The sequence below is a fragment of the Drosophila subpulchrella genome, unplaced genomic scaffold (assembly GCF_014743375.2).
Source record: "Drosophila subpulchrella strain 33 F10 #4 breed RU33 unplaced genomic scaffold, RU_Dsub_v1.1 Primary Assembly Seq354, whole genome shotgun sequence".
Classification (NCBI taxonomy): Eukaryota; Metazoa; Arthropoda; class Insecta; order Diptera; family Drosophilidae; genus Drosophila; species Drosophila subpulchrella.
In genome coordinates, this window is record NW_023665577.1 from 10589839 (window position 1) to 10614455 (window position 24617).

Sequence of the window (24617 nt, forward strand, 5' to 3'; positions counted from 1 at the left end):
GGCCATTGTCATGGGCGGCGGAAGGGGGGGCGGGTTCCGTCCGCCTGACGAAAATTGAAACTGACAAAAATTTGTTACATTTGCCTGCACAGAAAAGTTGGCGACGACGAGCCACCCGAAAAAATACACACTTTATTACTGTGTACTTGCAGCTACTTCTTTACTGCTTCTCCATTTCTCTTATTTTTTTTTTTGGCTGCTTTGTTTGTTTTGTTTTACTGCTGCTGCTTCAGAAGTTTGGCTACAGTTCATTTTGTATGCCGCTGCCTTTGTGGTTTTTCCTCATCTTTTTCTGCCCTTTCAATCTATTTTTTAGAATTTTTTTCCAAGATTTTTCGAGGCAAGTTTTGGGCGCAGTGAACGAGAATCGAAGGCGGCACTTGGTTATGAAATGCAGGGCGTAAATGATTTTTAAAGCGAATCATAATGGAGTTTTAATTATTTTGTGTATCATTTAAAAGGCAAAAAATTTGTTTAGAATTTTTAAAATAATCCACAGATATGTAGGTAAGATAGGATTATTTATTTTCAAATTTCTTGAAAAGTTCTATTGTAGTGCTGACTATTTTGCAAGATTTTAATAATTTTAAGATTTATTTTGTGAGATCAATTGATAGGAAAATCGAGTTATGAAATGCGGTGATATGTGCTTAAATTCGCTTCCGGAAGCATTGTTTTGTAATGCATTTTATAATGTCTGCTTTCAAAAGTATTTGTAAAATATTTATTGAGGGTTTGTCACTTTTCGCCAAGCAAATGCTTGGATAAATATTATTAATTACGCGAAATTGTTATTCAACAATGGGCCTCTTTATGAAGTCAGGCTCACACACACACACACATGGAGAGTCGCAGGCACACACACAGGCACACACAGTCAATCAACCGGAGACACGCACTTGAGCTGGGCAATGCAACTATTCAACCAAAAGACCGAAATAAAAATGCATTCTATAAAAATTTTGCGAGTGCGCGAAAAAACTTTTCCGCATTTTGCATGGCAGCGTCGACAGCGACGTCGACGGCGCCGTTGACCGCGCCAGCGACGCTTGCGTCGACGTCGGCGCACACACACACATTAACACGAAAGCAGAGAAAAACAAGAGACAAGCGGCGATGGCAATTTATATTAATGCCGAATGCCGAAAAAATCAAACAAAACGCGGGCGATTGATGCCGCTGATGATTATGCGTCAAAAGCACAAAAAACAGGGCCACACGGCGTATACTTGATATGGGGAAATAGGGTTTTCGGTGTTCTTTTTGTGGGGATTAAGTTGGTTTTTAAAAGTTTGAAGGTTTCTATTTTAGAAAAACAAGTGTCACTGTTTCTGTCCATATCTATAAAAATAATATTTGAAAATGAGGGAAATTCAGAAATAATCTATCTTTAATTTCAAGCAATTTTGGCAGTTCAGGGATTATTAAGAACTTCACTTTATATCAGACTTTGAGAATTTAATTGCCAATTTTTAAAGGCTCATTTGATATTTATTGGTTTATTTTGGTTGTATCGTTCTGGGTTATGCATTTTTGACCCTTGACTTTTTTTAAGTTTCAATTTTGTTTTTCTCTTCAGTTTTGTTGCAATTTCTTTTTTATGGTTTATAAAAATGTTATGTTTTAAGAACTTTTAACTTCACTATTTTTTGATTATTTAGTAGAATTATTTTATAATGCACTTTATGGGTTTTATAATAAATCCAGTTATTTTGGTCAAGAAGTTTATGCACTTTTTTTGATATCCGAGTTGTTTGGCATTTTCGGTTCTATTTACTTTGGTATGTAACTTTATGCACTATGTTTGCCATTTATTTTGATATTAATTTTTGGCCATTGTGGTGTTTTTTATCAATGACAAACGATTTTCGGCCAGGGACTGCGTGTAAATGGGAAATGCGCTTAATGCTTTACGATTGATATACGCGATCGGCGGAATCGGAATCGGAATCTGATTCTGAATCGGAATCGGACGCTACACCTCGGAACGACTCGGGCCGCGTCCGAAAATGCGTTCCGTTGCATATCGGATGCGTTGCGTTTATGCGACTGCCGAAGCCGACTGCAAAATTATATCACAACAACACGAAGACACCAGCACACAGTGTGCCGAGCTGACGTCGACGTCGTCGTCGTTGTCGTTGTGCACAAAACACAAAAAAAACAGTGGGCAAAAAAAACAAGAAAAACACCATGGAAAACACACACACACACACACACAGGGAAACGAGCTGAAAACTGCATACTGCAAAAACTAGAATGCTTTTGAGCCAGAGAGAGAGAGCGCCATAGTCCTCTCTAGCCCGCTCTTTGAGTCTTTTCCGCAGGGCGCAGACGCGAGAACTTTAGGAGCAAACCTCATGTAACGGGGTAAGCCGCACTCACACTTGCAAAATCCCAGAGAGCGAGAGAGTGGGAGAGCAGCCGAGTGCACTGCAATAATTGCAATGCAATTCGAGTGCAGCGCGCGTTGATAAAAAAATTGCCAAGCTGCGCGACGAGCTGCCAAAATTTGAGTCCTTCCTTGAAATGCAGCTCACTATTAAAAATACTCTCGCAGAAAAGTCACTCGAATGCACACAGACACACTCGCCTAGAACAATGCACACTAACACAAGCGCTCGCCCCATTTATTCACCACATTTTTTTGCCGCTTTTTTAACGCACACACACCAGCAAAAGGAATGCACTTCTGCTGCTGCGCTGCCGACGTCACTGCAATTAGCTGCCTTTTTGGGCGAATTTAAAGGGGGCGGGGCGGAAGGGAAGTCATGGGGAGAAGATGCACTCAAAAAGGATATTTTTTGAAGGCTTGGTAATTATAAATAATTCGACATTTTATTTCAGCTAAAAAGAAAGTGAATTTATTTTTTAAAGAATTAAGTAAAGTTTTAAGAATATTTTGACATTTTTTTTATTTATACAACATTACGAATATAATATTTTTGCAAATTGTTTTTACTTAACATAATACATAATAATAATAATAAAACACAAAAAAATAAGAATAAAATATTCAAACATTAATTACCTTGTTAAAATTTTAGTATAAGAGTATTTCTTAAGCCCTAAAAAAAATAAAAAACTTTAAATTTGACCATGATAAATAAATAAAGCCAAGAACTCACTCAAATGCATTAACTCACCAAAATTGGGCTTGAGAAACTGCATTTCCTGCTCATTAAACGGGGCTCTCCTGTGGTGAGTTTCCCCTTCCACTCACCACAACTCAACTCAAGCGCGCCACTCAAGAACGTTGCTCTTTCTCTCTCCCACTCCACTCAGTTGCATGTAAATGAGCTTAAATGATTTCTTATTTTGTTTTCGCTATTTTGTTGTTCTTCTTTCCTTTTTTTTTTTTTGGTTGCATTTATTGTTCTTGTGGCAAATATGAACTTTGCTCTGGCTTTGTTCGCCACTAAAATGCAGTTTTAGGCGTTAAATGACTCTCTTTCGCTCGATTTTTCGGGTGTCTCTTGCCAAGTGCGCAGTTAGATTGTCCAAAATGGTGGAACGTGCCATTCTGAGCGACTCTGTGGTGAGATGACTAATTCCAAATAGAAGATATAGATAGATAGTGCGATTCCAAAACTGCGCAATATACTACTTTCTAATTCTCGTTTTTTTTTTTGGAAATCTCCTCATACTTTTCATTTCACTTCCAGCTAAAGTCTAGTACTACTGGAATAGTAAGACTACAACAACAATGCATACGGAAATTGTAGTGTAGTTGTAAAACGCCAACGACCTGACTGACGCACGTTCAAGGTATTATCTCATATAAAGAGCGGGGGAGCGAGCGAGAGGGCATATCCACACACACACACATTGAGCCCTTGCTCACCAACACACACACACGCACACAGGGCAGGCAACTAACACAACAGCAAACAGTACACAACAACAGTAAATCCAGTGACAACAATGAGAGCGCAACAGTTGCAAAGTCATGTGGCGAATGCTGCAACCGAAAGCACATTGACTTCCCTCGTTTTAACCTCCCCCCCCCCACACTCAACGCATCTTTCGATCGCTGATTTATCGGTTATACTAAAAAACTGGATATATATTTATATATCATATTTAGACCTTCGGTTGGTTTCTTTATGCACATATCATACAATGAAAACCATATTATAGGTATAAACTTTCGAATTTATAAGAAGTACTAAAGCTCCCAAAATTATGGGTTCAGTATATACCGATAAAGAATTGTGTTATTTCATTTTTCACAAAGCTGTAATTTTTCTTTACAGATTAAAGCTTGGGGAATGAGAAACGGTCCCTTGATATATGTTTTTAAAATAAATTGAAAGTATATCAACACTTACTTAGGAACCCCAGAAATATTACAAAGGCAATGTTTATAAAAAAATATTTTCAAATTTATAAGAATTACTAAAGCTCTTAAAATTACTTTTAAAGGTTCAGTATATACCGATAAAGAATTGTATTATTTCTTTTTTCACCAAGCTGTAATTTTTTTTCCAGAGATTAAAGCTTAGGGAATAAGAAACGGTCCCTTGAGATATGTTTTTAAAATAAATTTAAAGTATATCAACACTTATTTACTTAGAAACCCCAGAAATATTACAAACGTAATGCTTATAATCACTTATTTTTCATAATTTTAGAGTAGTTCTCTTAAAGAAAATGCAGTTCCCTATTAAATATAAAGAAACCCAAACCTATTCCTATAGGAGGTTTCTAGATTCCCCTGTTTAGATATATATTAACGTTTTGCCAGTTAGTAGATGAACACTTTCTGATCAGCTATCGCTTATCACTAGCTTTTGTTTACATTGCAGCAACAGCAGACCCAACTCGATTTTCGTTGCCACACCAAAGTTATTGGGACAGGCGATTTTACTCAGCCTTTACAACATCTTCAATCAAATCAGCTTCTATATATAAAAATATCAAACGTATATTATACATTTTTCACAATATTGCCCGTTTGTTGATAATGTTCTTTAATCAATTACACTCGTTTTTGTTTTCCCGTATTTTTATGGGAGGGCAATCTCAATATGTATATGTATGTGCCGGGGTGCAGGAGTATATTGGAAATTTCTTAGATTTTGCTATTGCAATTTGTTGCAACGATAATCGGTTATCAGCTTGCATTGCATTGCCGCAAGTGAGTGCAATTGGAGCAAGTGAATCAGCCGGGGAGTGTTCTTTGTTGTTGGGTCTGCGGTATGTGTGGCAAGCGGAATTGATTCGAACGGCCATCGATCAGAAATTCTGACGAAAGTTCAGAGATAAAGTAAGCGACGGGGAGGCTAAGGTTTGATTTTCTGTAAAACTCTGGTTGTATGTGAAATAATCCTTATCAGGCATTGCCGAAAAATCGTTCGCTTCCGCATTTTTATCAGTCACCGAAATAAAACAAATACATCGATCTCTTTATTGACTCATTTAAAGTACAATTCAGAGATTGTAATATATTTCCATTTATCAGATAACAAGGTTTTTTAAAGATAACATTTAGTTATGCAAATTAAAAGATGTATGGGTAATATGGAATCAATATAAATATTCTGGAGTTCTGTGCTGAAATACATTTTTTTAAAATGTCAACGCAAATATTTTGGAATTCAGTGGCGACGTAATATTTTGTAATTTAGTAATCCCACTTAGCAAAAATCCATTACCTCATAGATCACATTTAGAGTCGCTTAGACCGCTTAGAAAGTGATTTTTGCGGCGCCAAAATCGACATTAGATCGCGTAACGACTGCGACATATCACGTATACGCATCGTGTGCCCGGTTGGCAATTGCACTCTCAACTTGAATTTTCGTATTCTTGGCACTTTTTGCTTCCGCATAAAATGTCGCACAACAAGTTGTTGCCGTTGTGGCCATATAGACGTAGACGTCAGCCGCTTAACCCACAGTTACCGCTCACCGCTTACCGCTCGCCGCTTGCCCCCTGCCGAACGCCTTTTACCGTTCCAACGCCATTTTGGTAAGACCCCAAGGCGAACTTGTCTCGAACCGCCGCTCCTCCCCCCTGTCACCTCCCCGAGACCCATTCATTCTTTAAGCGTGTTTATGCTGGCCATTTCGTTACATTTGATTAGTGGCCGGCAAAATGGCAGTTGACTTGCAGCGTTTCGATTGCGTTTTTGCAAAAAAAAGTTAACTGGATTTCTCTACTATTATATCAAGTCGATTTTTCGTATTGTCAACCTTGGTAGATCGGAGTTAGAAATTGTGCACTTGGCTGGCTTGTCAATTGATTTTGCGTTTAAACTGAGAATTTATGGCACACGATTTGCACATTATAGACGCCAGAACACAGAGTTCAGCTTAATTAAGCCAACGAAAAAAAAAAATAGTATATGGGTATATAGAAAGTATGGGGAAATAATACGCAAACGTATTAAAATTCATGCCATTGAGCCAAAGTCTAATGCATTTTCAATGTATTTTTACAAGCAGTGTGCTGAATATTTATCGATTAGATGTCGTCTCCGCCCAGAACCCCCCCCCCCCATATCACCCCCCTTAGCAGTCAACCCTTGTCTGCTGCAGACAAAGACGCAGCAGATAAAACGGAAGTACAGTTTGTAGTGTCCGCACAAAAGCAATTGCCAAGGAGCTGAGGGCGCCACAAGTGCCACAAGGAAAAATCCTACAAGTTTATAGGAAAGCAAAAAAAAAGTATCTTGCAGACGTCATATCTTTTTTTGGGCATTAGAAACAAGGGAAGGGCTTTTGGTAAAATGATTTTCATGTAGGTCTTAAGCCTAGAGGTGCCTTTAACTGATGGTATATGATTTCTGGGGATTTATATTGTATATATATTTCCCCTAAAAAGCTGCTTAAATGGGGAGTGCTATCCCAACAACAAGTTGTCGACAGATGACAACTGTTGCTTCGCGTGTTTTGGCGAAAATCGTGGGGGTTTGGCCTGTAAACTCCCCCAGACACACACACATGGGTTTTCGTGGAAAATCGCCGAAAGTGCCGCGACTGGCGCAGCAGCCGGAAAAACAGCCACACCTCCCTCCCCCCCCTCTGGAAAACTCTACATACATAAAAAAAACCGAAACCAAACCGAAAAAACCCGGCGGCGACTGCGTTGTTAGAACGTGTGAAGTGCTTTCTTTGCATACTTTTGTGCGTTGTGTTGCCGGCGTTTTGTTGGCGATGCTGCTGCTCCTTTCGCTCCTGCCACTTGTTGTGCCCCTGTGTGTGTGTGTGTGTGTGTGTGTGTGTGCAACTACGACTTATGCAACAAGTGCGCTAGTTTGTTGTTGTATAACGATGTTACAAAGTCAACACACAAACGTCAGCCACGTCGTCATCAGTGTCGTAGTAGCATGTTTTGGTCTTGTTCGCCTGCTCCTTCGACCTTTAACCCCCCACCTCCACCCCCACGAACATGTGTTTGTCTGTGTTTCGGGGCTCTTTCTCTCGTGAAAGTTTGGGCTTTCTCCCCCAAAAAACAAATCACTTGAACACCTTGTCTTGGAGTTTCATCGGGTGTATTGTGCATATTTCAAGAGTGCTCTGCCAAGTGTTTCACCACAATCTGTCAACGGAGTCGAGTTGTGTAAGTTTTCCTCTTGCAGGTTTTCCTTTTTGGGTGCTTGGATTTTTCGTTGTATCGTTTGCTGTGTAAATTGCCACCTAAATGGCTTTTGTGGTTTGTAAGTTCACAACGAAAGTTTTGAGGGAATTAATAGATTTGCATATGTGTCGAGACGTGTTGAAAGGTAAACTATACCCCAGAGGATAGTTTTTTGGTAAACTGTTATTCTGGTTCGTTAGTTGGGCGAAAATTGTTTATATGAGTATGATAATGGAGTTATGGGAAATTGGTTGAGGCACGTTGGCAAAGGCCATGTAAATAGTTTCTTTAAGATATTTAAAATGGGGAGAAACTGACATTTTGAAGATACCATTGTATGAGTAATAAAGGATAAGTTGTCTATTAAATAAAAGATTATAATGGCTTTAGGTTTAATTTGTTTGAATATATAGCTTTCATTTTGGAAAGGTTTTTGTGCAAAGTCTTCTAACTTTACATGTTTAATTTAAGCCGCTCAGATATATGCTGTTTTTGATGAAAAAATGAAATACATTTTTTATAGCGTATTAAATAAAATATATTTATTCGCACTTTTTTTAATTTCTTAAGAAACTATAAGATTTTATTTAAATAGTTACCTTTAATTGACACATATTCTTAGCACCTTTAAATATATTTTTTAAGGAACTGTTTCTTTTATTAACACCATGATCAATACGCATTTAAAACAACCATAAGAAATTATGAAATTTAATTAAAAAATTAATTAAAATATAACATATATTTGTTCCCATTGTCACCTTTTTATGACACATATTTTTAACTCCCTTAAATAAATTTTATTAAGAAAGGCTTCTTTTATTAACATTGATCATTACATTATTGGAGCTATTTTCCACATTTTATTGTTTTGTAGCCAATTTGAATTAATAAATTAAAAATGAAAAATTAAATTTTCTGTAATCTAAGGACTACTAAAAGCCCCTTTTTATTTAACTCGTATTGTTTTGTATACAGTTATTTACATTCGTTGAAAAATTCTTAATAACTATATAATCTAAACAGTAATTTTTGAATGGCGTTCGAATAGAGGTGTCTGAATAATTTTCTCGAACTCACCTGCTCAAGAGGCGACATCTCAAACATGCAATTAGCACCAAAAAAATTTAAACTAGAAAACTTGGCTGCTTCATTCAGTCAATTCAATTAAGTGTTAACACACATATGCCACACTTATCAGTCGCTCTGTCTCTGTCTAGCCACCTAGTGCCGTCTCTTTCTCAGCCTGCGACTTGGTGTATGCAAAGTGGTTGTGTGATCGCTTTAATTAAATGCCTACACATAAATTATCTCCGTTGCACTCGACGACAGAGTCTTTAATTAAATTTCCACAAGCACACACACACACACATATTTCTAGGGTGGCCCACAAAAGCACACAACACTTTTTGGGGGGGTGGTGTTAAAATCAGGAAAATCAAGAAAATCGCGAGGAGGCGCCAGCAACAGTTGGCGCCAATTGTTGCTTCAATCGGAATCCAAATCAAGTGAAGTTTCCTTTTGGCTTTGCCTTTGGCTTAGATGTTGCACGAATTGCACCTGGCTAAGTGGATTTTTCGGTGCCGAAATCGTTGTCGTCCTGCTGGTGGCTGCTGCCAAACTCACTTGTTGCACAATGCCAACCGAATGCCGACGCCAAATGCACGGGAAAATAGTTGTGCAGTCGCTGCCGGCGCTGGCAGCGCAGCCCTCCCCAGCTTTTCCTCTTGGCAGCAACACAAATTCGACAAAAATGCCCGATACACCCACCAAACTGCGAGACGGAGCCAGACCAGCCAACCGAGTGCAGCCAAATGTTGCTGCAAGGACCCAAACCCAAGTTGTGCCCCCGAACCACCGCCCACCGAATGCCATTCAAACTACACACCCACCCACCCACACACACAGAGAGATACTAGGGGGTGGTGCAGTGGGCGGTGGGCGGTGGGTGGTGAGCGGTGGGCGGTGGGTGGCTCAATGGCGACGACGTCAACGAAGCGACGAAACTTTTTTCGAGCACACGAAACTTTTTCAGCACGAAAATCAAATGCAGCAGCAAAATAACGAGGCGGCAGCGCAGTCGACGCCGAAACTCAGACTCGAAGCTCACCCAATTTCCCACTTTCCCGCCACCTAAAAAACGCCACCCCCTAACCACCACCCCCCGCCACCTCCTTCTCATTCAGTCAGCGTTGACTACATTTTTTTTGTTCTCTCTTTTTTTTGTGCCATTTTGTTTTTGTGTGTTTTGCTGTTTTGCCTTCGCCACTCTTCAACCACCCACCCACCCACACACACACACACACACACCCACCGAGTTGCCTACACATAATGTGAAATTTTTTCCTGCAGTGCATTTTGCCCAATGTCCTTAGCGCCATATTGGCGCGCTCTAGCTCCTCCTAGCTACCCAAAAACCCCCCTGAAAAACCCACCCATTTCGCATTAACTTTGTGCTTTTTCGTGCTTCCGCTTCATTTTTTCCTCTCTGAATAAAAAAAAAGTGAAAAAAACCAACAGCTAGGAAAAATGCAGCGGGAAAAAATGCTGGCCTGCGTCTTGTCCGCAAAGCGTGGGGCAGGGGGGTTGCCTCTAATGGGGGAGGGGCATTGTCCTGGCCATACCTTGAACCCAAGGCAAATACTCAATCAGACCCCCTTCCCCCAGAGTGACCCCAAGTTCACCTCAAGCTTCCTGACTTCCTGGCGAGAACTGACCAGCATCAGCACCCACCTGCACTGGGAGAAAATCAAGTACACTCCTGTATTATTTTACTTTTTGGTAGACAATCTATACCTTCTCAAGCTACAGCTTATCTTTAAGTCAGATCTATTTTTAAAATTTGAAGAACTTTCGTGGAAAATATTTCAACATTGGAATATATTTTAATATTTGAAAATATATCACTAATTGAAAATATTTCAATATATGAAAATATTTCAATATTTGAAAATATTTCAATATTTGAAAAAATTTCAATATTTGAAAATATTTCAATATTTGAAAAAATTTCAATATTTTAATATTTGAAACAATTTTAATATTTAAAAATATTTCAATATTTAAAATATATATTCGGAATGGGAAAATAATATCATAAGAGGGGTGAAACATTTTTTTTATTTGTGACCCACTAAAAATTAAATGTATTTGCCGAGATCTGATTAAACACTATGGTTGATAGACCTCAGATTCTAATTAAAATCGAGTTCTGAACATATGATTTCAAGCTAGCCTTGATTTTTTGTGAAAAAACTTAATTAGACTTAGCTTATTCCTTGTGATGCTTTTATAAAAACATTTCTTATCAATGACATTCGGCTGAAAATGGATTCCACCTATAATCTGACTCTTACAGATTGGGAATAGCTGAAAACTTGTTCTTTTCTTTCTTAACTTCCATTAAGGCTCAATGAATTGTTCAAGTTTTGATTTCCAAAGAACAATAATATAATAATTCTATAATGATATAATAGTTTTTATATAATATAATAATATAATAGTTGGACTAACTATTTTTGGGTATTTTATACCTTGGATTAATGATCTTATATTTTTTCTCTGTGCACTTTTGCAATGAAAAAAGAGCCCCAAAAGAGTGAAAAAACTGGAGAAGCAAGGAAGGAAGCCGGCCAAAGGCAACCAACCAAAAAATCTATTTTCCAATTTCTGTGCACCCAGAAAACCGAAGTGGGTTGGCTAAAAAGGGGGTGCTGGGGTGATGGTGATGGTGATGGTATGGGGGTGCCCCGAATGCACCAAACTATAGTCCCTCTCACTCTCCCTCTCTCTATCTGTCTCTTTCTCCTCGTATTGCCCTCTCACTCGCGCCAAGTTTCACCCACTTGTGGCGCTTCCTCACACACACACCATCACGAATTTGGCTGCCTCACACGAAGGACCAAGGACCAAGGACGAAGGACGACGGCGGCGCCCGGCGACTCCTTCGGCGCTTGCAGCGTCATCCTCGCCAATACAACAACAAGTGGATGAGGATGTGGATGTGGATGAGGATGTGGCTGCCTCGGTGGCAGTGGAAGTGGAGAAAACTCGTAAAAATGTAACCTAAAAACCGCCGGAAAAAATTCAACAAGGCAAAGGCAGAGCGCAAAAAAATGTGTGGGGGTGGGTGGAGGGGTTTTGAGGGAATAGTTCGCCCGACATTGGAAAGTAGGTGGAGTGCTTATTGCGTAGTCCATGAAAAGCTGGCCGGGATTGGGTGGCCCACCCCCCAACACACACACACACACTAGCAGACATTGTCCTCGTCGCTTGTTGCATCCTTCTGGCATAAAAATGCCTTCTTACAGCCAAAGACGGTGGGTGGAAAATCCGAAAGGGGGGTGGTTAAGGCGGAAAATGGGGGAGGAGGGGGGGGGGGGGGTAAAGCCAACGCCGACAGCGGCGCCTGCAACGCTATTCTCCTTCTCCTTTATTGTTCCTTGTTGTTGGCGTTATCGAAAGATGCGTTTGGCAAAGTGGGCGGTTGGGTTGGGAAAACGGGTGTAAAATGGGTGGAAATAGAGCCAAGACCTAACCACTACATAGAGACAGGGCCGGAGGGGGTGCGGGGGGTGTTTTGGGGGGTGGGAATGGCCCACAATATTGCCCAACACCTGCTGCTTCTTAATACACCAACACACACACACACACACCCGGAAACTTTCTGCGCTCTCTCTTCCTTGCTGCAAATAAAAAATACATATATATATATATATATGTGCAGCTTGTTGCTTTCGGCCACCCCTTTCCCTCAGCCCCCTCATCATTATAATGCATCTCTTTCTCTTCTATATATTCCAGATTTTTTTCCTCTATTTATTTGGGTGTGTTCTGTTTTATTTTTTTATTTTGTAAATAAAGGCAAAGGAAAAGTTTGGCTTTTTAATATGTTTACACCCCATCGGGGGGGAGGGGATGGTTAGTTTTCCAGGCAAACAAACCAACTAGAAAGGATTCGGTGGTAGGACAGTGGGGGCGGGGGCAGGACGACGACTATGCAACAAGTTAAATCCCTGTTGGGGTTTGTTTTCTGCTGGATAACTTTTTCGCAAGGAAATATAAGCTTGGCAAAATATTTGCCTGAGCTCTTTATTGCTATATTTTCAGGTAGATTGCATTATCGCACGGAAATCTCTTACAGGAGCTTGCAAGGTGTGATTTAAGACCATAGTTTAGAGTCTGGCCTCTACATTCGTATATTAGAATGACTAAAGTTTTCAAATAAAGAAAAGATACAGCTAACTTTTAGATATTTTATATATTTTTATGTAATTATTTGAATTGTTGATGTCTTATCCTTCAAATATTAACAATAGTAATTAAGTACACTTTTTTATATTATTATATTTTCAAGAACTGTAGCTTATCCTTTTAACTTTATACTACAGTGTACAATAAATAAATAATATTACATTTTTTGGACACCATCTAGAACCCAAATGTATAATTAAGCCACTTTAAAATGAAGTTCAAGGCAAAATAATACAAGCTTGTATTATATTTTTGTAAAACTAAGTTTAAGGAAATTTAATCAAAATTTCTAAGATTCTTAAACGTAACTTACTTAGCTATAATCGTAGTTTGCCCAACTAAAAATACCAATCCAATATCAAGTCCTGAAACAAGAGTAATACCAAAATATGTTTTCATTTTGACCCTTTCTTATCAGAAAATAGCCCACAATTTACTTGAAATACCTAATAAAAAGTCATTTGGAAGCCCTGGTCCCCAGACAAATTTCCCCATAACCGCTACCATCGAAAATTACCTTTATGCAGCTTATATAATTTGGTTAGTGTAATCCCCTTTATGCCGGGCGTTGAGTTTGGCATACAGATGGCTGGCCAAGCGACTCCGAACACACACCTGAATCCACAAGTGGATGGGCTCCCATTACAATCAAATGAAACTCCACCACTGATTCACTGATTGAGCCATTGCGAACAACAGTTGGGTGGGGAAATTGGAAGTGGCAAATGCAACAGGCGAGATTTCCCATCAGCACAAAACCACCCACTGACCCACCAGAAAACTAACCAAACCACCCAAAACCCATACCTAAGCCAACCAACCGACGTCTTTGTCTTCCTCCTCAGCTTCGATCAGCATCGTTTTTCTGGGTGGTCTGATGGGTTTGGGTTCTTTTTTGAGGGTGTTGAAAAAAAATCTAGGAAAAAAGTGTACAAAAAAAAAAAAGAAATGCAGGAAAATTCGTTGGCGACGAAAATCGGCCACAAAAACAGGCGAGGAAAACGCTCGCTCCTCGTTGGCTCGTCCTTCGGTTCGGCTTCGTTCGTTTGCTGCTGCAATTGTTGTAGTGGATTTCCCTGCTGTTCTTGCAGTAGTTTTCCCACTTTTCCCCTTCTCAAACTTCTGGCTGCCTTTTCGGCAAACGCATTCGGCACTCATCGTCTGCAATTTTTATATTGTGCAATATATTTCGTAGGGACCTGCCCCCCAAAAACCACCCACACCACCCACCATCCTGCGCATGTGTTAGTGTGTGTTAGTGTGTGTGCTGGTGTGTGTGCTGGTGTGTGAGTGTGCGTGTGCTTAAGTGCGCTTCGTTATCTCCAGCAGAGCACTTCGTTTTGGGGCCCCCTACCCTGCTCTTAACCCATGTTGGCTAGAACTAACCCGAAACCCAGACCCCCAAAACGCCAGACACCCGTGCATACATATATATATATATATAGTATATCCTTTTTTTTGCGTTTTTCGTCCTGGCTTCTTTCACATTTTGCTGCAGCTTCGTGCAGCGAGGACAACGAAGTCGTCGTCGCCGGAGAGCCGAGCAAAAATTGTCGCTGGAAAAATGTGCTAAGGGTTTTCCTACAGGGGGAGGGGGGGGGGAGTGGTCGGTGAAAAAGGGAGGGGGGGGAAACCACTGGAAGCGGTGCCGCTGTCTCTGTGTTTGTGCGGGAATGTCAACTAGAAACAAGGACGATAAGCATTATGGAGCGCATTGAGGAAGTAATTGAGTGCACGAGACAGGGACGAAAGGCAAGGACGACAACGATGTGTTTGTGTGCTGGCTGGCTAGAAAAAAAATACATATATATATTTGTACATGGAGAGCGGCATGTATACATATAGAGCCGCCCACTGGCCCACCCATCCACCAGGAACAACAACAACAAAAGGCATTTAACAATTTTAATGGGGTGTGGGCTTGGGCTTGGGATCGCTGGCAACGTGCTAAACGTGCTCAAAAACCGAAATGAGTGTTTTCAGGCAAAAGGATAAGACTGAAGCTGAGGAAATATATATCCTAGGGTGACACCAGGCACACCAAAAAAAAAACTGCAAGGAAAGGCCCTGCAATTTATGTTAATTTTCCTCTGTGTTTGGCCAGACTCCTCGGTATGTTTTTTTTTTCGGTTTTTTACCTAGCCATATGGTACGGACTTAAGCCCCGTCGATGTTGATTAGGTCTGGCTAAAGTCAATTTCAGGGGGAAAACAACTTGCAGGCACTTCATTTGCCATTTACACGGGGCAAATCCCATTTGCGGCCTTAATATGAACGATGGGGCCAACAAAGGGTTTGGGGATCAGCAAAAAAAAAATTGCCTTCTACATAGATAGTTGAAAATGTCTGGGGGTTCGATGACTGAGCCAACTAGCACCAAAATTATTCCGCTTATTGGCTTGGGTGCTTTTTTCAGCTTCAGCTTTTAAAAGATTTTAATTGGATTGAAAAAGAGGTGGCTAGGGTTCAATAAAAGTAGGAAAAGGGTTTAAATGATGATAAAAAAATCTTTATAAGTCGGAAAATCAATAAGTATAGTTAAATATTGAAGTGATTAAAATTTTATAATATACAGTTTGATGAGAAGTATAAATATAAAGTATAACATTAAATACAAAAATTAATATTGTGTTGAAAAATATAATATAATATAATAATATATTTAAAGAAACTCAAAAAATCTATGTTTTTTTTGTTCTTATAGATACCATAAAAACTCATATATTTATCCTTATATTCATATTTATAGGATGGGACCATAAATATGAAAATTAAATGTTGTTAATGTTTTTTTTCTTATTGATACCACTAAAACTCACCCACAATGTGCAGCATATCCTTGGACCATTTCAATAGTTCCCTTTTAATGAGCCGACGCTCTTGCAGACATCTCACAAAAGAACAGTCGGCCATAGTTTTCCTTTTTAAAAAAAAAGATATCTTGGCGATATTGTTAAATCGCAACTGTACCTGCAATGACAAACAAAGGCGAATAGCCAACACAATTAGCTGGAAGCGACAAACACGAAAAAAAAATAAACGAAAACGAAAAATTTCCCCAATGGAAATGAGTGTTAATTTATTAAATCTATAATGCGCCATATAAAATTTCATTTACTGTTGTTGTTGCCGCATTTTTGAACGCTACGAAATGATTAAACGAGTTTTGTTTCAAGGTTATCGCGAAAACACACAAAACCTGTTGCACTTTAGATTTGTTTTTGTTTTTGTTTTTGTTGTTTTCGTCTTATTATTTCATATGCTGAAAATTTATTTATTTTTTCTTGATTTTGTTGTTGCATTCTTGCTAAGCCACCAGTCTGTGGCTGTGGTTGTTGTTGTTTTCACTTTTGATGCAGTTCTAGTTGCCGCTGTTGTTGTATCTTGTGGTTTTGGTTTCAGAGTATTGGTGGGGCTTTTACTATTCGGGCAGCTACCAGTTTTTGATATTTCCTAGTTGCGAGTACAGTGGGTTTTAGACCAGTGGAAATATTTATTTGATTTTATTCTCGAGGAATTATAATTTTAAAAAACCCCCATTGACGGAAATTTAAGATAATTGGTCAATTTACAATGATGTCGAGCTTTAATCTTTGATCTTATATGGAAATCTATTTGAAAATATTTGTCTAATATTTTCCATTAAGCAAAAAACAAATTTTTTTAAGATTAACTACATCTAAATATTTGAAAATAAATTAACAAGTAATTTTTCCTGTTTCTTCTTTTATTAAAAAACATTTTTTGTTTGTTCTACGGAATTTTTTATAATTTCACATAGAATAATTTATAATTTCTCTTTAGAATAAAATATAGAAACAAGTATAATTTAAAAGTATTTGCAATGAATACCTAAAAAAAATATAATTTATACCCTTCAAAATATTTGGCTTTGCATTTTCCAACTTGAGCGTTTATGTTCAGAAACTTACTGCACAATTAAACAGTAGACAGCAATATTTCTTGCTGCTTAAGCTGTCTATTACATTAATTTATTCAAATGCCGTTGTCGTTGTTGTCGCTTTGCATTAAATTAGTTTTGTTTCATTATTAAAATGTCGTAAATTGCGAAACGTGTTTGGGATTTCGCTATGAGTTTGGCTAACTCAATGAGTGCCACTTAATATCTGCCCGCCTGCATCTAATGAGATGCATCGCAACTTTTATGGACTGCATTCCTATTTCGGGTAATTTCAGGCAAATCAAAGGGGTTATTTTTTTTCGGGGGGCTATGAATGAAAATTTCCAACCTGTAATTGCCTGTTGGCTGATAAATGATTAAATCTGATAGGAGGCAATTTGAGTTTTTTCCCCGATGCGTCTCTGGGTTTTTCCTATTCTCCTTTGGCCCCGGCTATCTGCTATGACAGCCACTAAATTTTCATGTTTACCTCAACGGATATTTGCCTACCGAAAACCGAAAAAACCGGCTCAGTTTTTCCAGCCCCCTTTGCGAAGGAAATTACAATAGCAGCCGAAGAGCTGGAAAAAGTAATTGAGATTCTAATATCAGATAGCAGATATGCTGATGTTGGCTTACATGACCGGCCAGAAGCAGCTGCCATTTGCGCCGCAGCGATTTGCGATCTGCGAGGCCCAGTAAAACTGGTAGCCCAAAGAGCGTTTTCAAGATGTTTACGCTGATGAAAAATTACTCCAGCTGCCATGGCCAAAGGCGGGCAATGCCAAAGCCAAAGCCAAAGCCAAACTTGAGCCCAACAACCCGGCAACCCAGCGAACAACCAACAACCAACCCAACAACCATCCCAACAACCCAGTAACAGCAGGTTGGCGTGCCGAGCAGTAGCTTTGTGGGCGTGTCAGCGGAGCACGCGGCCGAACAGCAGCCAACTGATGATGGACGTTGATTATGATGGACGTTGCCGGCCTACCAAGAAGAACAACCAGCAGCACATGAAGATGAACAGAAGCTCCGAGGACCGGCAGAAGAGGCTGCCAGCAATTTGCCAGGGAGGAGCAGCACAGCGAAAAATATAATATCATCAAAAATGGCCATTGAATAGGAACTAAACCATATTTAAACACATCCTTTCTGTGGTTTTTCATCGCTTTAAATAATACAAATATATTACAGATCCAATAAACACACTCATATATACCATTTCCTAATAAATTAGAATTTTCTGTAAGCTGGAAGCGATTCGGATATATTTGTAAGCAACTGTGTTTGATACCATTATTATTTTGTTTTTTAAAATAAAGTATTGGTAAAATGTACACTTTTTTTGACATGATATGGTTCTATAAGTGATTCTTTAAACGGACCAATATATCATCAAAACAAAACAAGAATTTATTAATATCAAACGAATAAAGTGATATAATTTAAAAATTTGTTTTTATTAAAATAGAACACGTTAAGATGGCATAATTAATAATTGATTTTAATAATGTATGGTTTCAAATTTAAACCTATGAAATATTAGTAAATAATGACAATACTACTAGAATTTCTAAATATGATATAAAAAATCCATAATATATGCACATTTTATTAGATTTAAAACAAAGTAATTGCTGCATGAGTGGTATAAGTACAAAAGGAACTTATCAATAATCGTTGATTTTGTAATGCATTTTTTCTTGTGCACTCAGCTAGCAAGCGGGATGGTACCGATTGAGCGATTCTTAGGGCCAGCCCAACGCCTTCTTTTTGGTATTATTTTAAGTAATTTTCTAATTAAAACCAAATCAAGTTTTCCTCCAAGGAAATGCCAAACATTCCCTGGCATATCCGTTGATACAGCTGGGCTGTCACACACAAATATGCAAAGTCAATGCTTATTTTGAGCTCTGCGGCTTCCTGCCTTTCGCATCGGCCTGAGAATCGGAGACAGGCCCAAGACAGCCGGGGAAGGGGGGGCGACTCTATATATCTATATAGACGTGTTACAGATACAAAAGCTAAGGGGAATTCATTCACTCGAAAGCTTTTTATAATAAATGCCACAAGTATCTGGTGGCTGTCGGTATTCGTATCTCGCTCGCCTGCATTTGATTTCATAAATAAAACAAAATATCAAGGCCGCCCTGCTAGAAGCTAGAAGCTAGAAACTCGTACCCCCATATAATATGTATGGGGCTGTGGAATATATAGAATACGAAATCACAAAAAAATGGCAGCAATTGATTGGCTGGCCAAAGGTTCTGAGCCACGACAGATCACAAAATGTTGCCTATAACAAAACGAGTTAATATCAATTGGATTGGTTTTGGTTCAGTTCGGTTCGGCTGGGATTGGATTGGATGTGATCTGGGCACAAAGTGCATTTCGGCTAACCAGTTTGGACCGACTGCACTCGATACTCATTAGCTCAAAGTTGAAGTGTTCAATTGGCCCCAAGACTTGGGCCAAATTTCAGCCAATGTTAGGGCCTTGAAAATGTTTTTTCCATTGTTGCAATTGCTTGGGGATGCTTTGCATGCCTGAAAACCTTGGCTTTTTGTTATTCTAAATACTCAATTTGCATCGCAATTTTTTACACTCTTTTCGCCATTCATATTCATATCCAATCGATGAATTTATTACTAATTTATCGTTTTTGTGGCAGCTTGGAAAAAGGCGGAAATAATCGCTTACAATTCCCTAGTTTTTTTTGTATCGCCCCCAAAGTGTTCTCATAATTTTATTAATTATGTGCTATTTGTCTACAGATTTACTTTCTAGAAAATTTGCTTATGGATTTTCAGAGCTGGCTGATTGCATGATCTTTTTATTGAAATGTTGTGATCGACCTTCGCATAGTAAAATGTGCTAATTAAAGTGCTTTAAATTGTGCAAATATGTTAATTCCGATTAATTTGAATGGGAATAATATGCTAAGCGGAGTGCAAAAAAACATGAGGAAGCTGCGTTTGCCTTAAGTGGAAACTTTAAAAGTGTTTTAGAATTTTAAAGAGCGAGGGAAGGGCATTCTTTGAATTACATCTTTTATTTCCTGTTTATTTACTAAATTTATTTAATTACATGGACTTAAGGAACTTTAACTACATACTCGTAACCAAGTTTAACATATTATAAAGTCAAAGTGAAAACACTTACGAAATGCTTTGACTTTTATTATTTCTTTAACTTTTAGTAATGTTTAGTTGAGCAAAGCATTCTTCGAATTTCTTTACTTCCTATATGTTCCCTGAAATGATTTAATTTCAAGAATATAAGACATAAAAACTGATAAATTTTACTCTCAATTTTGTATTCTTTTAAATTATTGTGCAAAGCTGTATAAATAAAAATAAATACAAATAACTTAAGCAAATAATTTTTAATTTTTCTTATTTTTAAATAATATAAAAGGTATGCTTTATTAAAAGATTTCATCATTTGTCTTCCTAAATCTTAACACATTGAATTGAAATGAATATTTTGAAGATCACATGTCGTATGAGCAATATTTGCAAAAGTGACTAAACATATATCTTGCTTATCTGCCTTCAAAGCATCCGCTGACCCTGAACATCTGCTGATTAGAGATCACAATCATTAGCCAGCAGCAGCGACAACTCTCACCTGTTGCAGGCAGCCAGTTGCAGGTTGCCGCGGGCGTGTGCAACAAGTGCAGGCAGCAACATCAACTAACTAAAGCAAGATGAGCACGCGCCACGGCGGCAGCACAATGACAGGAAGATCGAAAACGAAACCAAAGTCAAGTTGTTGGCTAGTTAACTGGCCAACTAACTGGCTAACAGGCTGCTGGCTCGGAGTTACAGTAACACACATTCGCTGGTTGCTGGTTGTTGCTGGTTGTTTGTTGTTTGCTGCAGCAGTTGCAGCAAAAGCCAAAGCCAAAGCCAAAGCCAAAGCCATTGTATGCAGTCAAGCGCATTTCCATTTCTAACGTTGATCTGCGATCTGCGGCCCAGAGCCCCACGACTCCATGCCACACCACCACTCCACTGGAGTCTACTCCACTCCATTGAGCCTGGTTAGTAAGGTCGAGCCTGCCCCTCGTTCATGGCCCAGCTCACCTACAAAAAAAACGGCGTGGCCAAGAAAAAATAAAAAAGAAAAAATTCAAGACAAGTTTAGAGGCGGCTCACCGACTCTTGCCATTGGACTTGCTCTTGGCTTGGCTCAGAGCTTTACCATTGGCTGATTTATTGTCCATATGGGCAGTAGATTGCACTTGACCTCAATGAAGTTTTACTCGGCTGCTGTGGCATTTAAGTCGATGCCCGAAAGTGCCAAAAACTTAATTTCCTGCCAACAAAAAGCACCAACTGCGCACAAAAGTTTGCCGTTGACATTGATTGCATAAACGAGACCGAGAGCCCCCAAGAGCTGTTTTTAAATCAAATAATGAAACAAGAGGAGCAACAACAAAGTGGCCTGGCATCCGTGTCTCCGTGTCTCTGTGGGTGAAATGAAGTTAAATGCCGCTCAAGGATGCTAAATGTGCCATGTCGAAATGTGTTGTCTGTGCATTTCTATGAAACTATTTGGCTGCCGGCACTCACCGAGTGTGTTGGTGTGTTTGTGCCATTGTCCCTATCCTACTGTCCCTATCTACTTCGGGTTGGATTGGTATATATAGGAGTATATGTGTATGTACATAACTGTTGCATGCAGAGGAGCAACAGGAGCATTGTCCCTGGTACTCCTGCTCCTACTGCCGCTGGCATGTGGCACATTTTCGACATGTTTTGTTGAGCATTTTGGCAGCAAGCATGGCAAAAGCTGCAGCGACACTATCTGCCAGCTCCTCGTTGCCCGTTACAATCTGCAGGAAATGTGAAAATAACGTTACGAAACTTTTTCGTTGCAATATGCGCAACAGGAGGCAGGAGCAAAAGCAGCAGCACCAGCAGATACCAATACCCAGCAGCAACCCCCTGAAAAACCCACTGAAAAACCCCCTGAAAAGCCCCCTGAAAAACCCCCTGAAAGCTTCCCACCACCCATACCACCAGAACTTTGTTTTTTGCCTCTGACTTTGCTTGTTTTTTGGCTGCTGCCATTGGATGGTTGGGAGTGGGTTCAGGTGGCTCCTCCTTCCTAAAAACCAAAAGACCCACCCCCCCCCCCCCCCTTGGAACTCTGTCTTCGTTTTCATTTTATTTAGTTTTCACCACCCCATACCAACACCACTCTCAACTTATTTTTTTGCACTATATATTTGGGTACAACGACTTGTTGCTTTGTCTATGTGTACCATGGGTGTGGCTGCTTGTTTACCAACACCAACAGCAGCTAAACACCCTCGTATAGAGCAGAAGCCACCCAACCACCCACCCACTGTGCTGGTTACGTATACGACCTGTGCCACGTCGAGTGTCATATGTGCTGCTTGTTTTATGATGTCAGTTTCGGGTTTTATTAAAACTGCCTGAAGATATATGCGATGACTTCTTTGGCCGCCCTCGTCGCCTCACCTTCGACCCTAGCATCACCTCAGTTGGCCAGATGGCCATGCAAATGCACTTTTTTCATAAATATGTGAGCAGGCCAAATGCATCACATTAGCGCTTGTTTTTATATACATATTTATTAAAGTTGGTCGCCTTACTACCGTTTCTGATATGGCAATTTTCGTATTATCGTTATTGCTTGTAATAATAATGGAAGTGTTCGGACGATTTTACTTCCTTAATATTTTTCTTCTTGCGATTACTGCTTCCGGTATTTATTTCGTTGATTTTCTCTGAGTTTCTACAGTGACGATTTCTCGGGAAATTTGCTCATGTATAAATTATTTTAATAATTATGATATCTTTAAATGAATATAATATTATATTTTTGAACACAAAATACTTGTGTGGGTAAAATTGATCAATACGGATAGTTTCCCTTCTGTTAATAATGGTTACAACGATTAAAAATAGTGTTGCTTGGGTTACTGTATAATAGTAAAACTACCATAAAATGGTAAGTAGTGTGTGTTTTGCTGTTGGTAGAGTAACTATTCCGTTGGTCAAATTGATAATTGGATGGATTAGGTCCCTTTTTAAAATAATATTGGTCAGTTTTACCTACAATTGTTATAAATTAGTTAGCTCTATTAGGTTTTATGTTAGTATCCGTTGGCTAACAATCCCATCGCTGAACCAGGTATTATTTACAAGCAGTTCAGCTTGTATGGGTTTATGACTCTGGCCTCCCCAATTTTTTTCGGTGTGACTACTGCTTTTCTCGCCGCTGCATCGCCGCCTTATCAATTGCACAAAAAGTCTTTGGGGCCCCTCGATTCGCGACTGCAGCGCCGCTTACAAATTGGGGTCACCTTCAAAATTATCAAATTTCGCCCGAAATGATTAACTCGACAAACACGAAAATGTCCGATGTCCGACCCCTCGGAAAAGCCCTCGTCTCGAATTGTATAAAGAATAAAAGGCGGCAGCAGCAGCAGCACTATATTCGCTCGTTCGCCAGCGAAAAACCTTATCTTTGTTACACAAAAAAAAAAAAGAAAAAAGGAAAAAACAAGGCAACGATGTTGTTGATGATGATGAATTTGCCCTGATTTCGACACAAAAACAAACAAAAAAAAAAAATGGAAAACTGCAAAATAAAAAAAATAGCGAGGAAAGGCAATAGAGGCGTTGTAAACTAAAGAAGCAGAAATAGAAACAAAAATTAGATAAGACGAAATTGAGTCGCAAGCCGACAAAGCGGCCAGAAGTTTTCCGAGCAATTCGCAAAAAAAAGCCACAAAAATGTGACAAAAAGCGAGAAATGGAAAAAAAGAATTATGAACAATGCAGCAAAGTGCAGCGCGTGTGTGGCCTCGCTGGAAAAAAAATAGTGGGGGATGGGGATATTGCGGACCGGAGGAATAGGAAAATATTTTTTTCAGCAGTTGTCTAAATAACGAAGCCAGAAAGCAAACGAACTAAATTGCTGAAAAACTACAGAAAAAACAAAAAAAAAAAAACAGCGATGGCGGAATGAAAATAAACGAAAACGTAACAAAAATCAATTGTCGCCAACCAAACGTCAATACAAGTGGTCGTGCGTGTTGCCCTCTCTTTCTGCCCCCGCCGCCCCGTCCTTGTCTAATTGCCACAGTGTGGGTACACAGTATCTGTGTGAGTATCGTCAAAATTCAGCCGCAATTGAAACTATTTGTAAGCGGTAAAGCGGCAGAGTTGAGCGAATTCTATGAATTTAATTGTGGCGTCGACAACGGAAAAATTCAAAAAAACAATCAAGCTACAAAAAAGAATTCCGAATAAGACCATATTTTCTACAGGGAAAGCTGAAGCTTTGATTTAAAAGCTTTAATTTGTATGGAATATAACAGATATTTAAAGATGTTAAAAGATATGAAATATTTTACAGAAATATATTTAAATTGTAAGGGTTGTTTTTCTAAAAGTAAAGAAAAGTTGTTTCATTAAACAATTTTTTGTTGTTATTGGTATTGAAATACTAAGAAAAAAAAGTTGTCTATGATATCATTACAAAAAAAAATATTATCATGATGGAATAACCAATAATATCTTATAGAAATATATTTAAATTGGAAAAGTTGATTTTCTAACAGCAAAAATAAATATAAAAACAAGTTTTTTTTGGTATTGAAATATTTAAGCTAAAAAAGTTCTATATTAAATCATTAACTTAAACTTTAACCTAATGGATTAACCCATAATACAAAACTACAGCCAGTTATTTAATCTTTAAGACAATGGAAGAAAGCCATATATTTTTCTTGAATGGACATAATGCTTTAAATATATGTACAACCCTATTTCAATATTTCTTAATACTTTTACATTTTATTTCTTTAATCCAGCGCTAGCAATAAAAGGATTAATTA

At 38.8% G+C, this 24617-nt stretch overlaps 1 protein-coding gene across 3 annotated transcripts in view; it reads right to left on the reverse strand.

Annotated features, from left to right (window-relative positions):
- The window catches only part of LOC119560585 (mushroom body large-type Kenyon cell-specific protein 1), a 71153-nt gene that overhangs the window by 42121 nt on the left and 4415 nt on the right, over positions 1–24617 (reverse strand). The window contains exon 2 of one of the 3 annotated variants that reach the window (XM_037874109.1): positions 15657–15807. In XM_037874109.1, coding sequence (XP_037730037.1) covers positions 15657–15750 — 94 coding nt within the window. In that variant the 5' untranslated portion in view covers positions 15751–15807. Of the gene's footprint in view, positions 1–1914; positions 2060–15656; positions 15808–24617 lie in introns of those variants that run through there. The other 2 variants (XM_037874110.1, XM_037874111.1) reach the window with 2 other exon arrangements.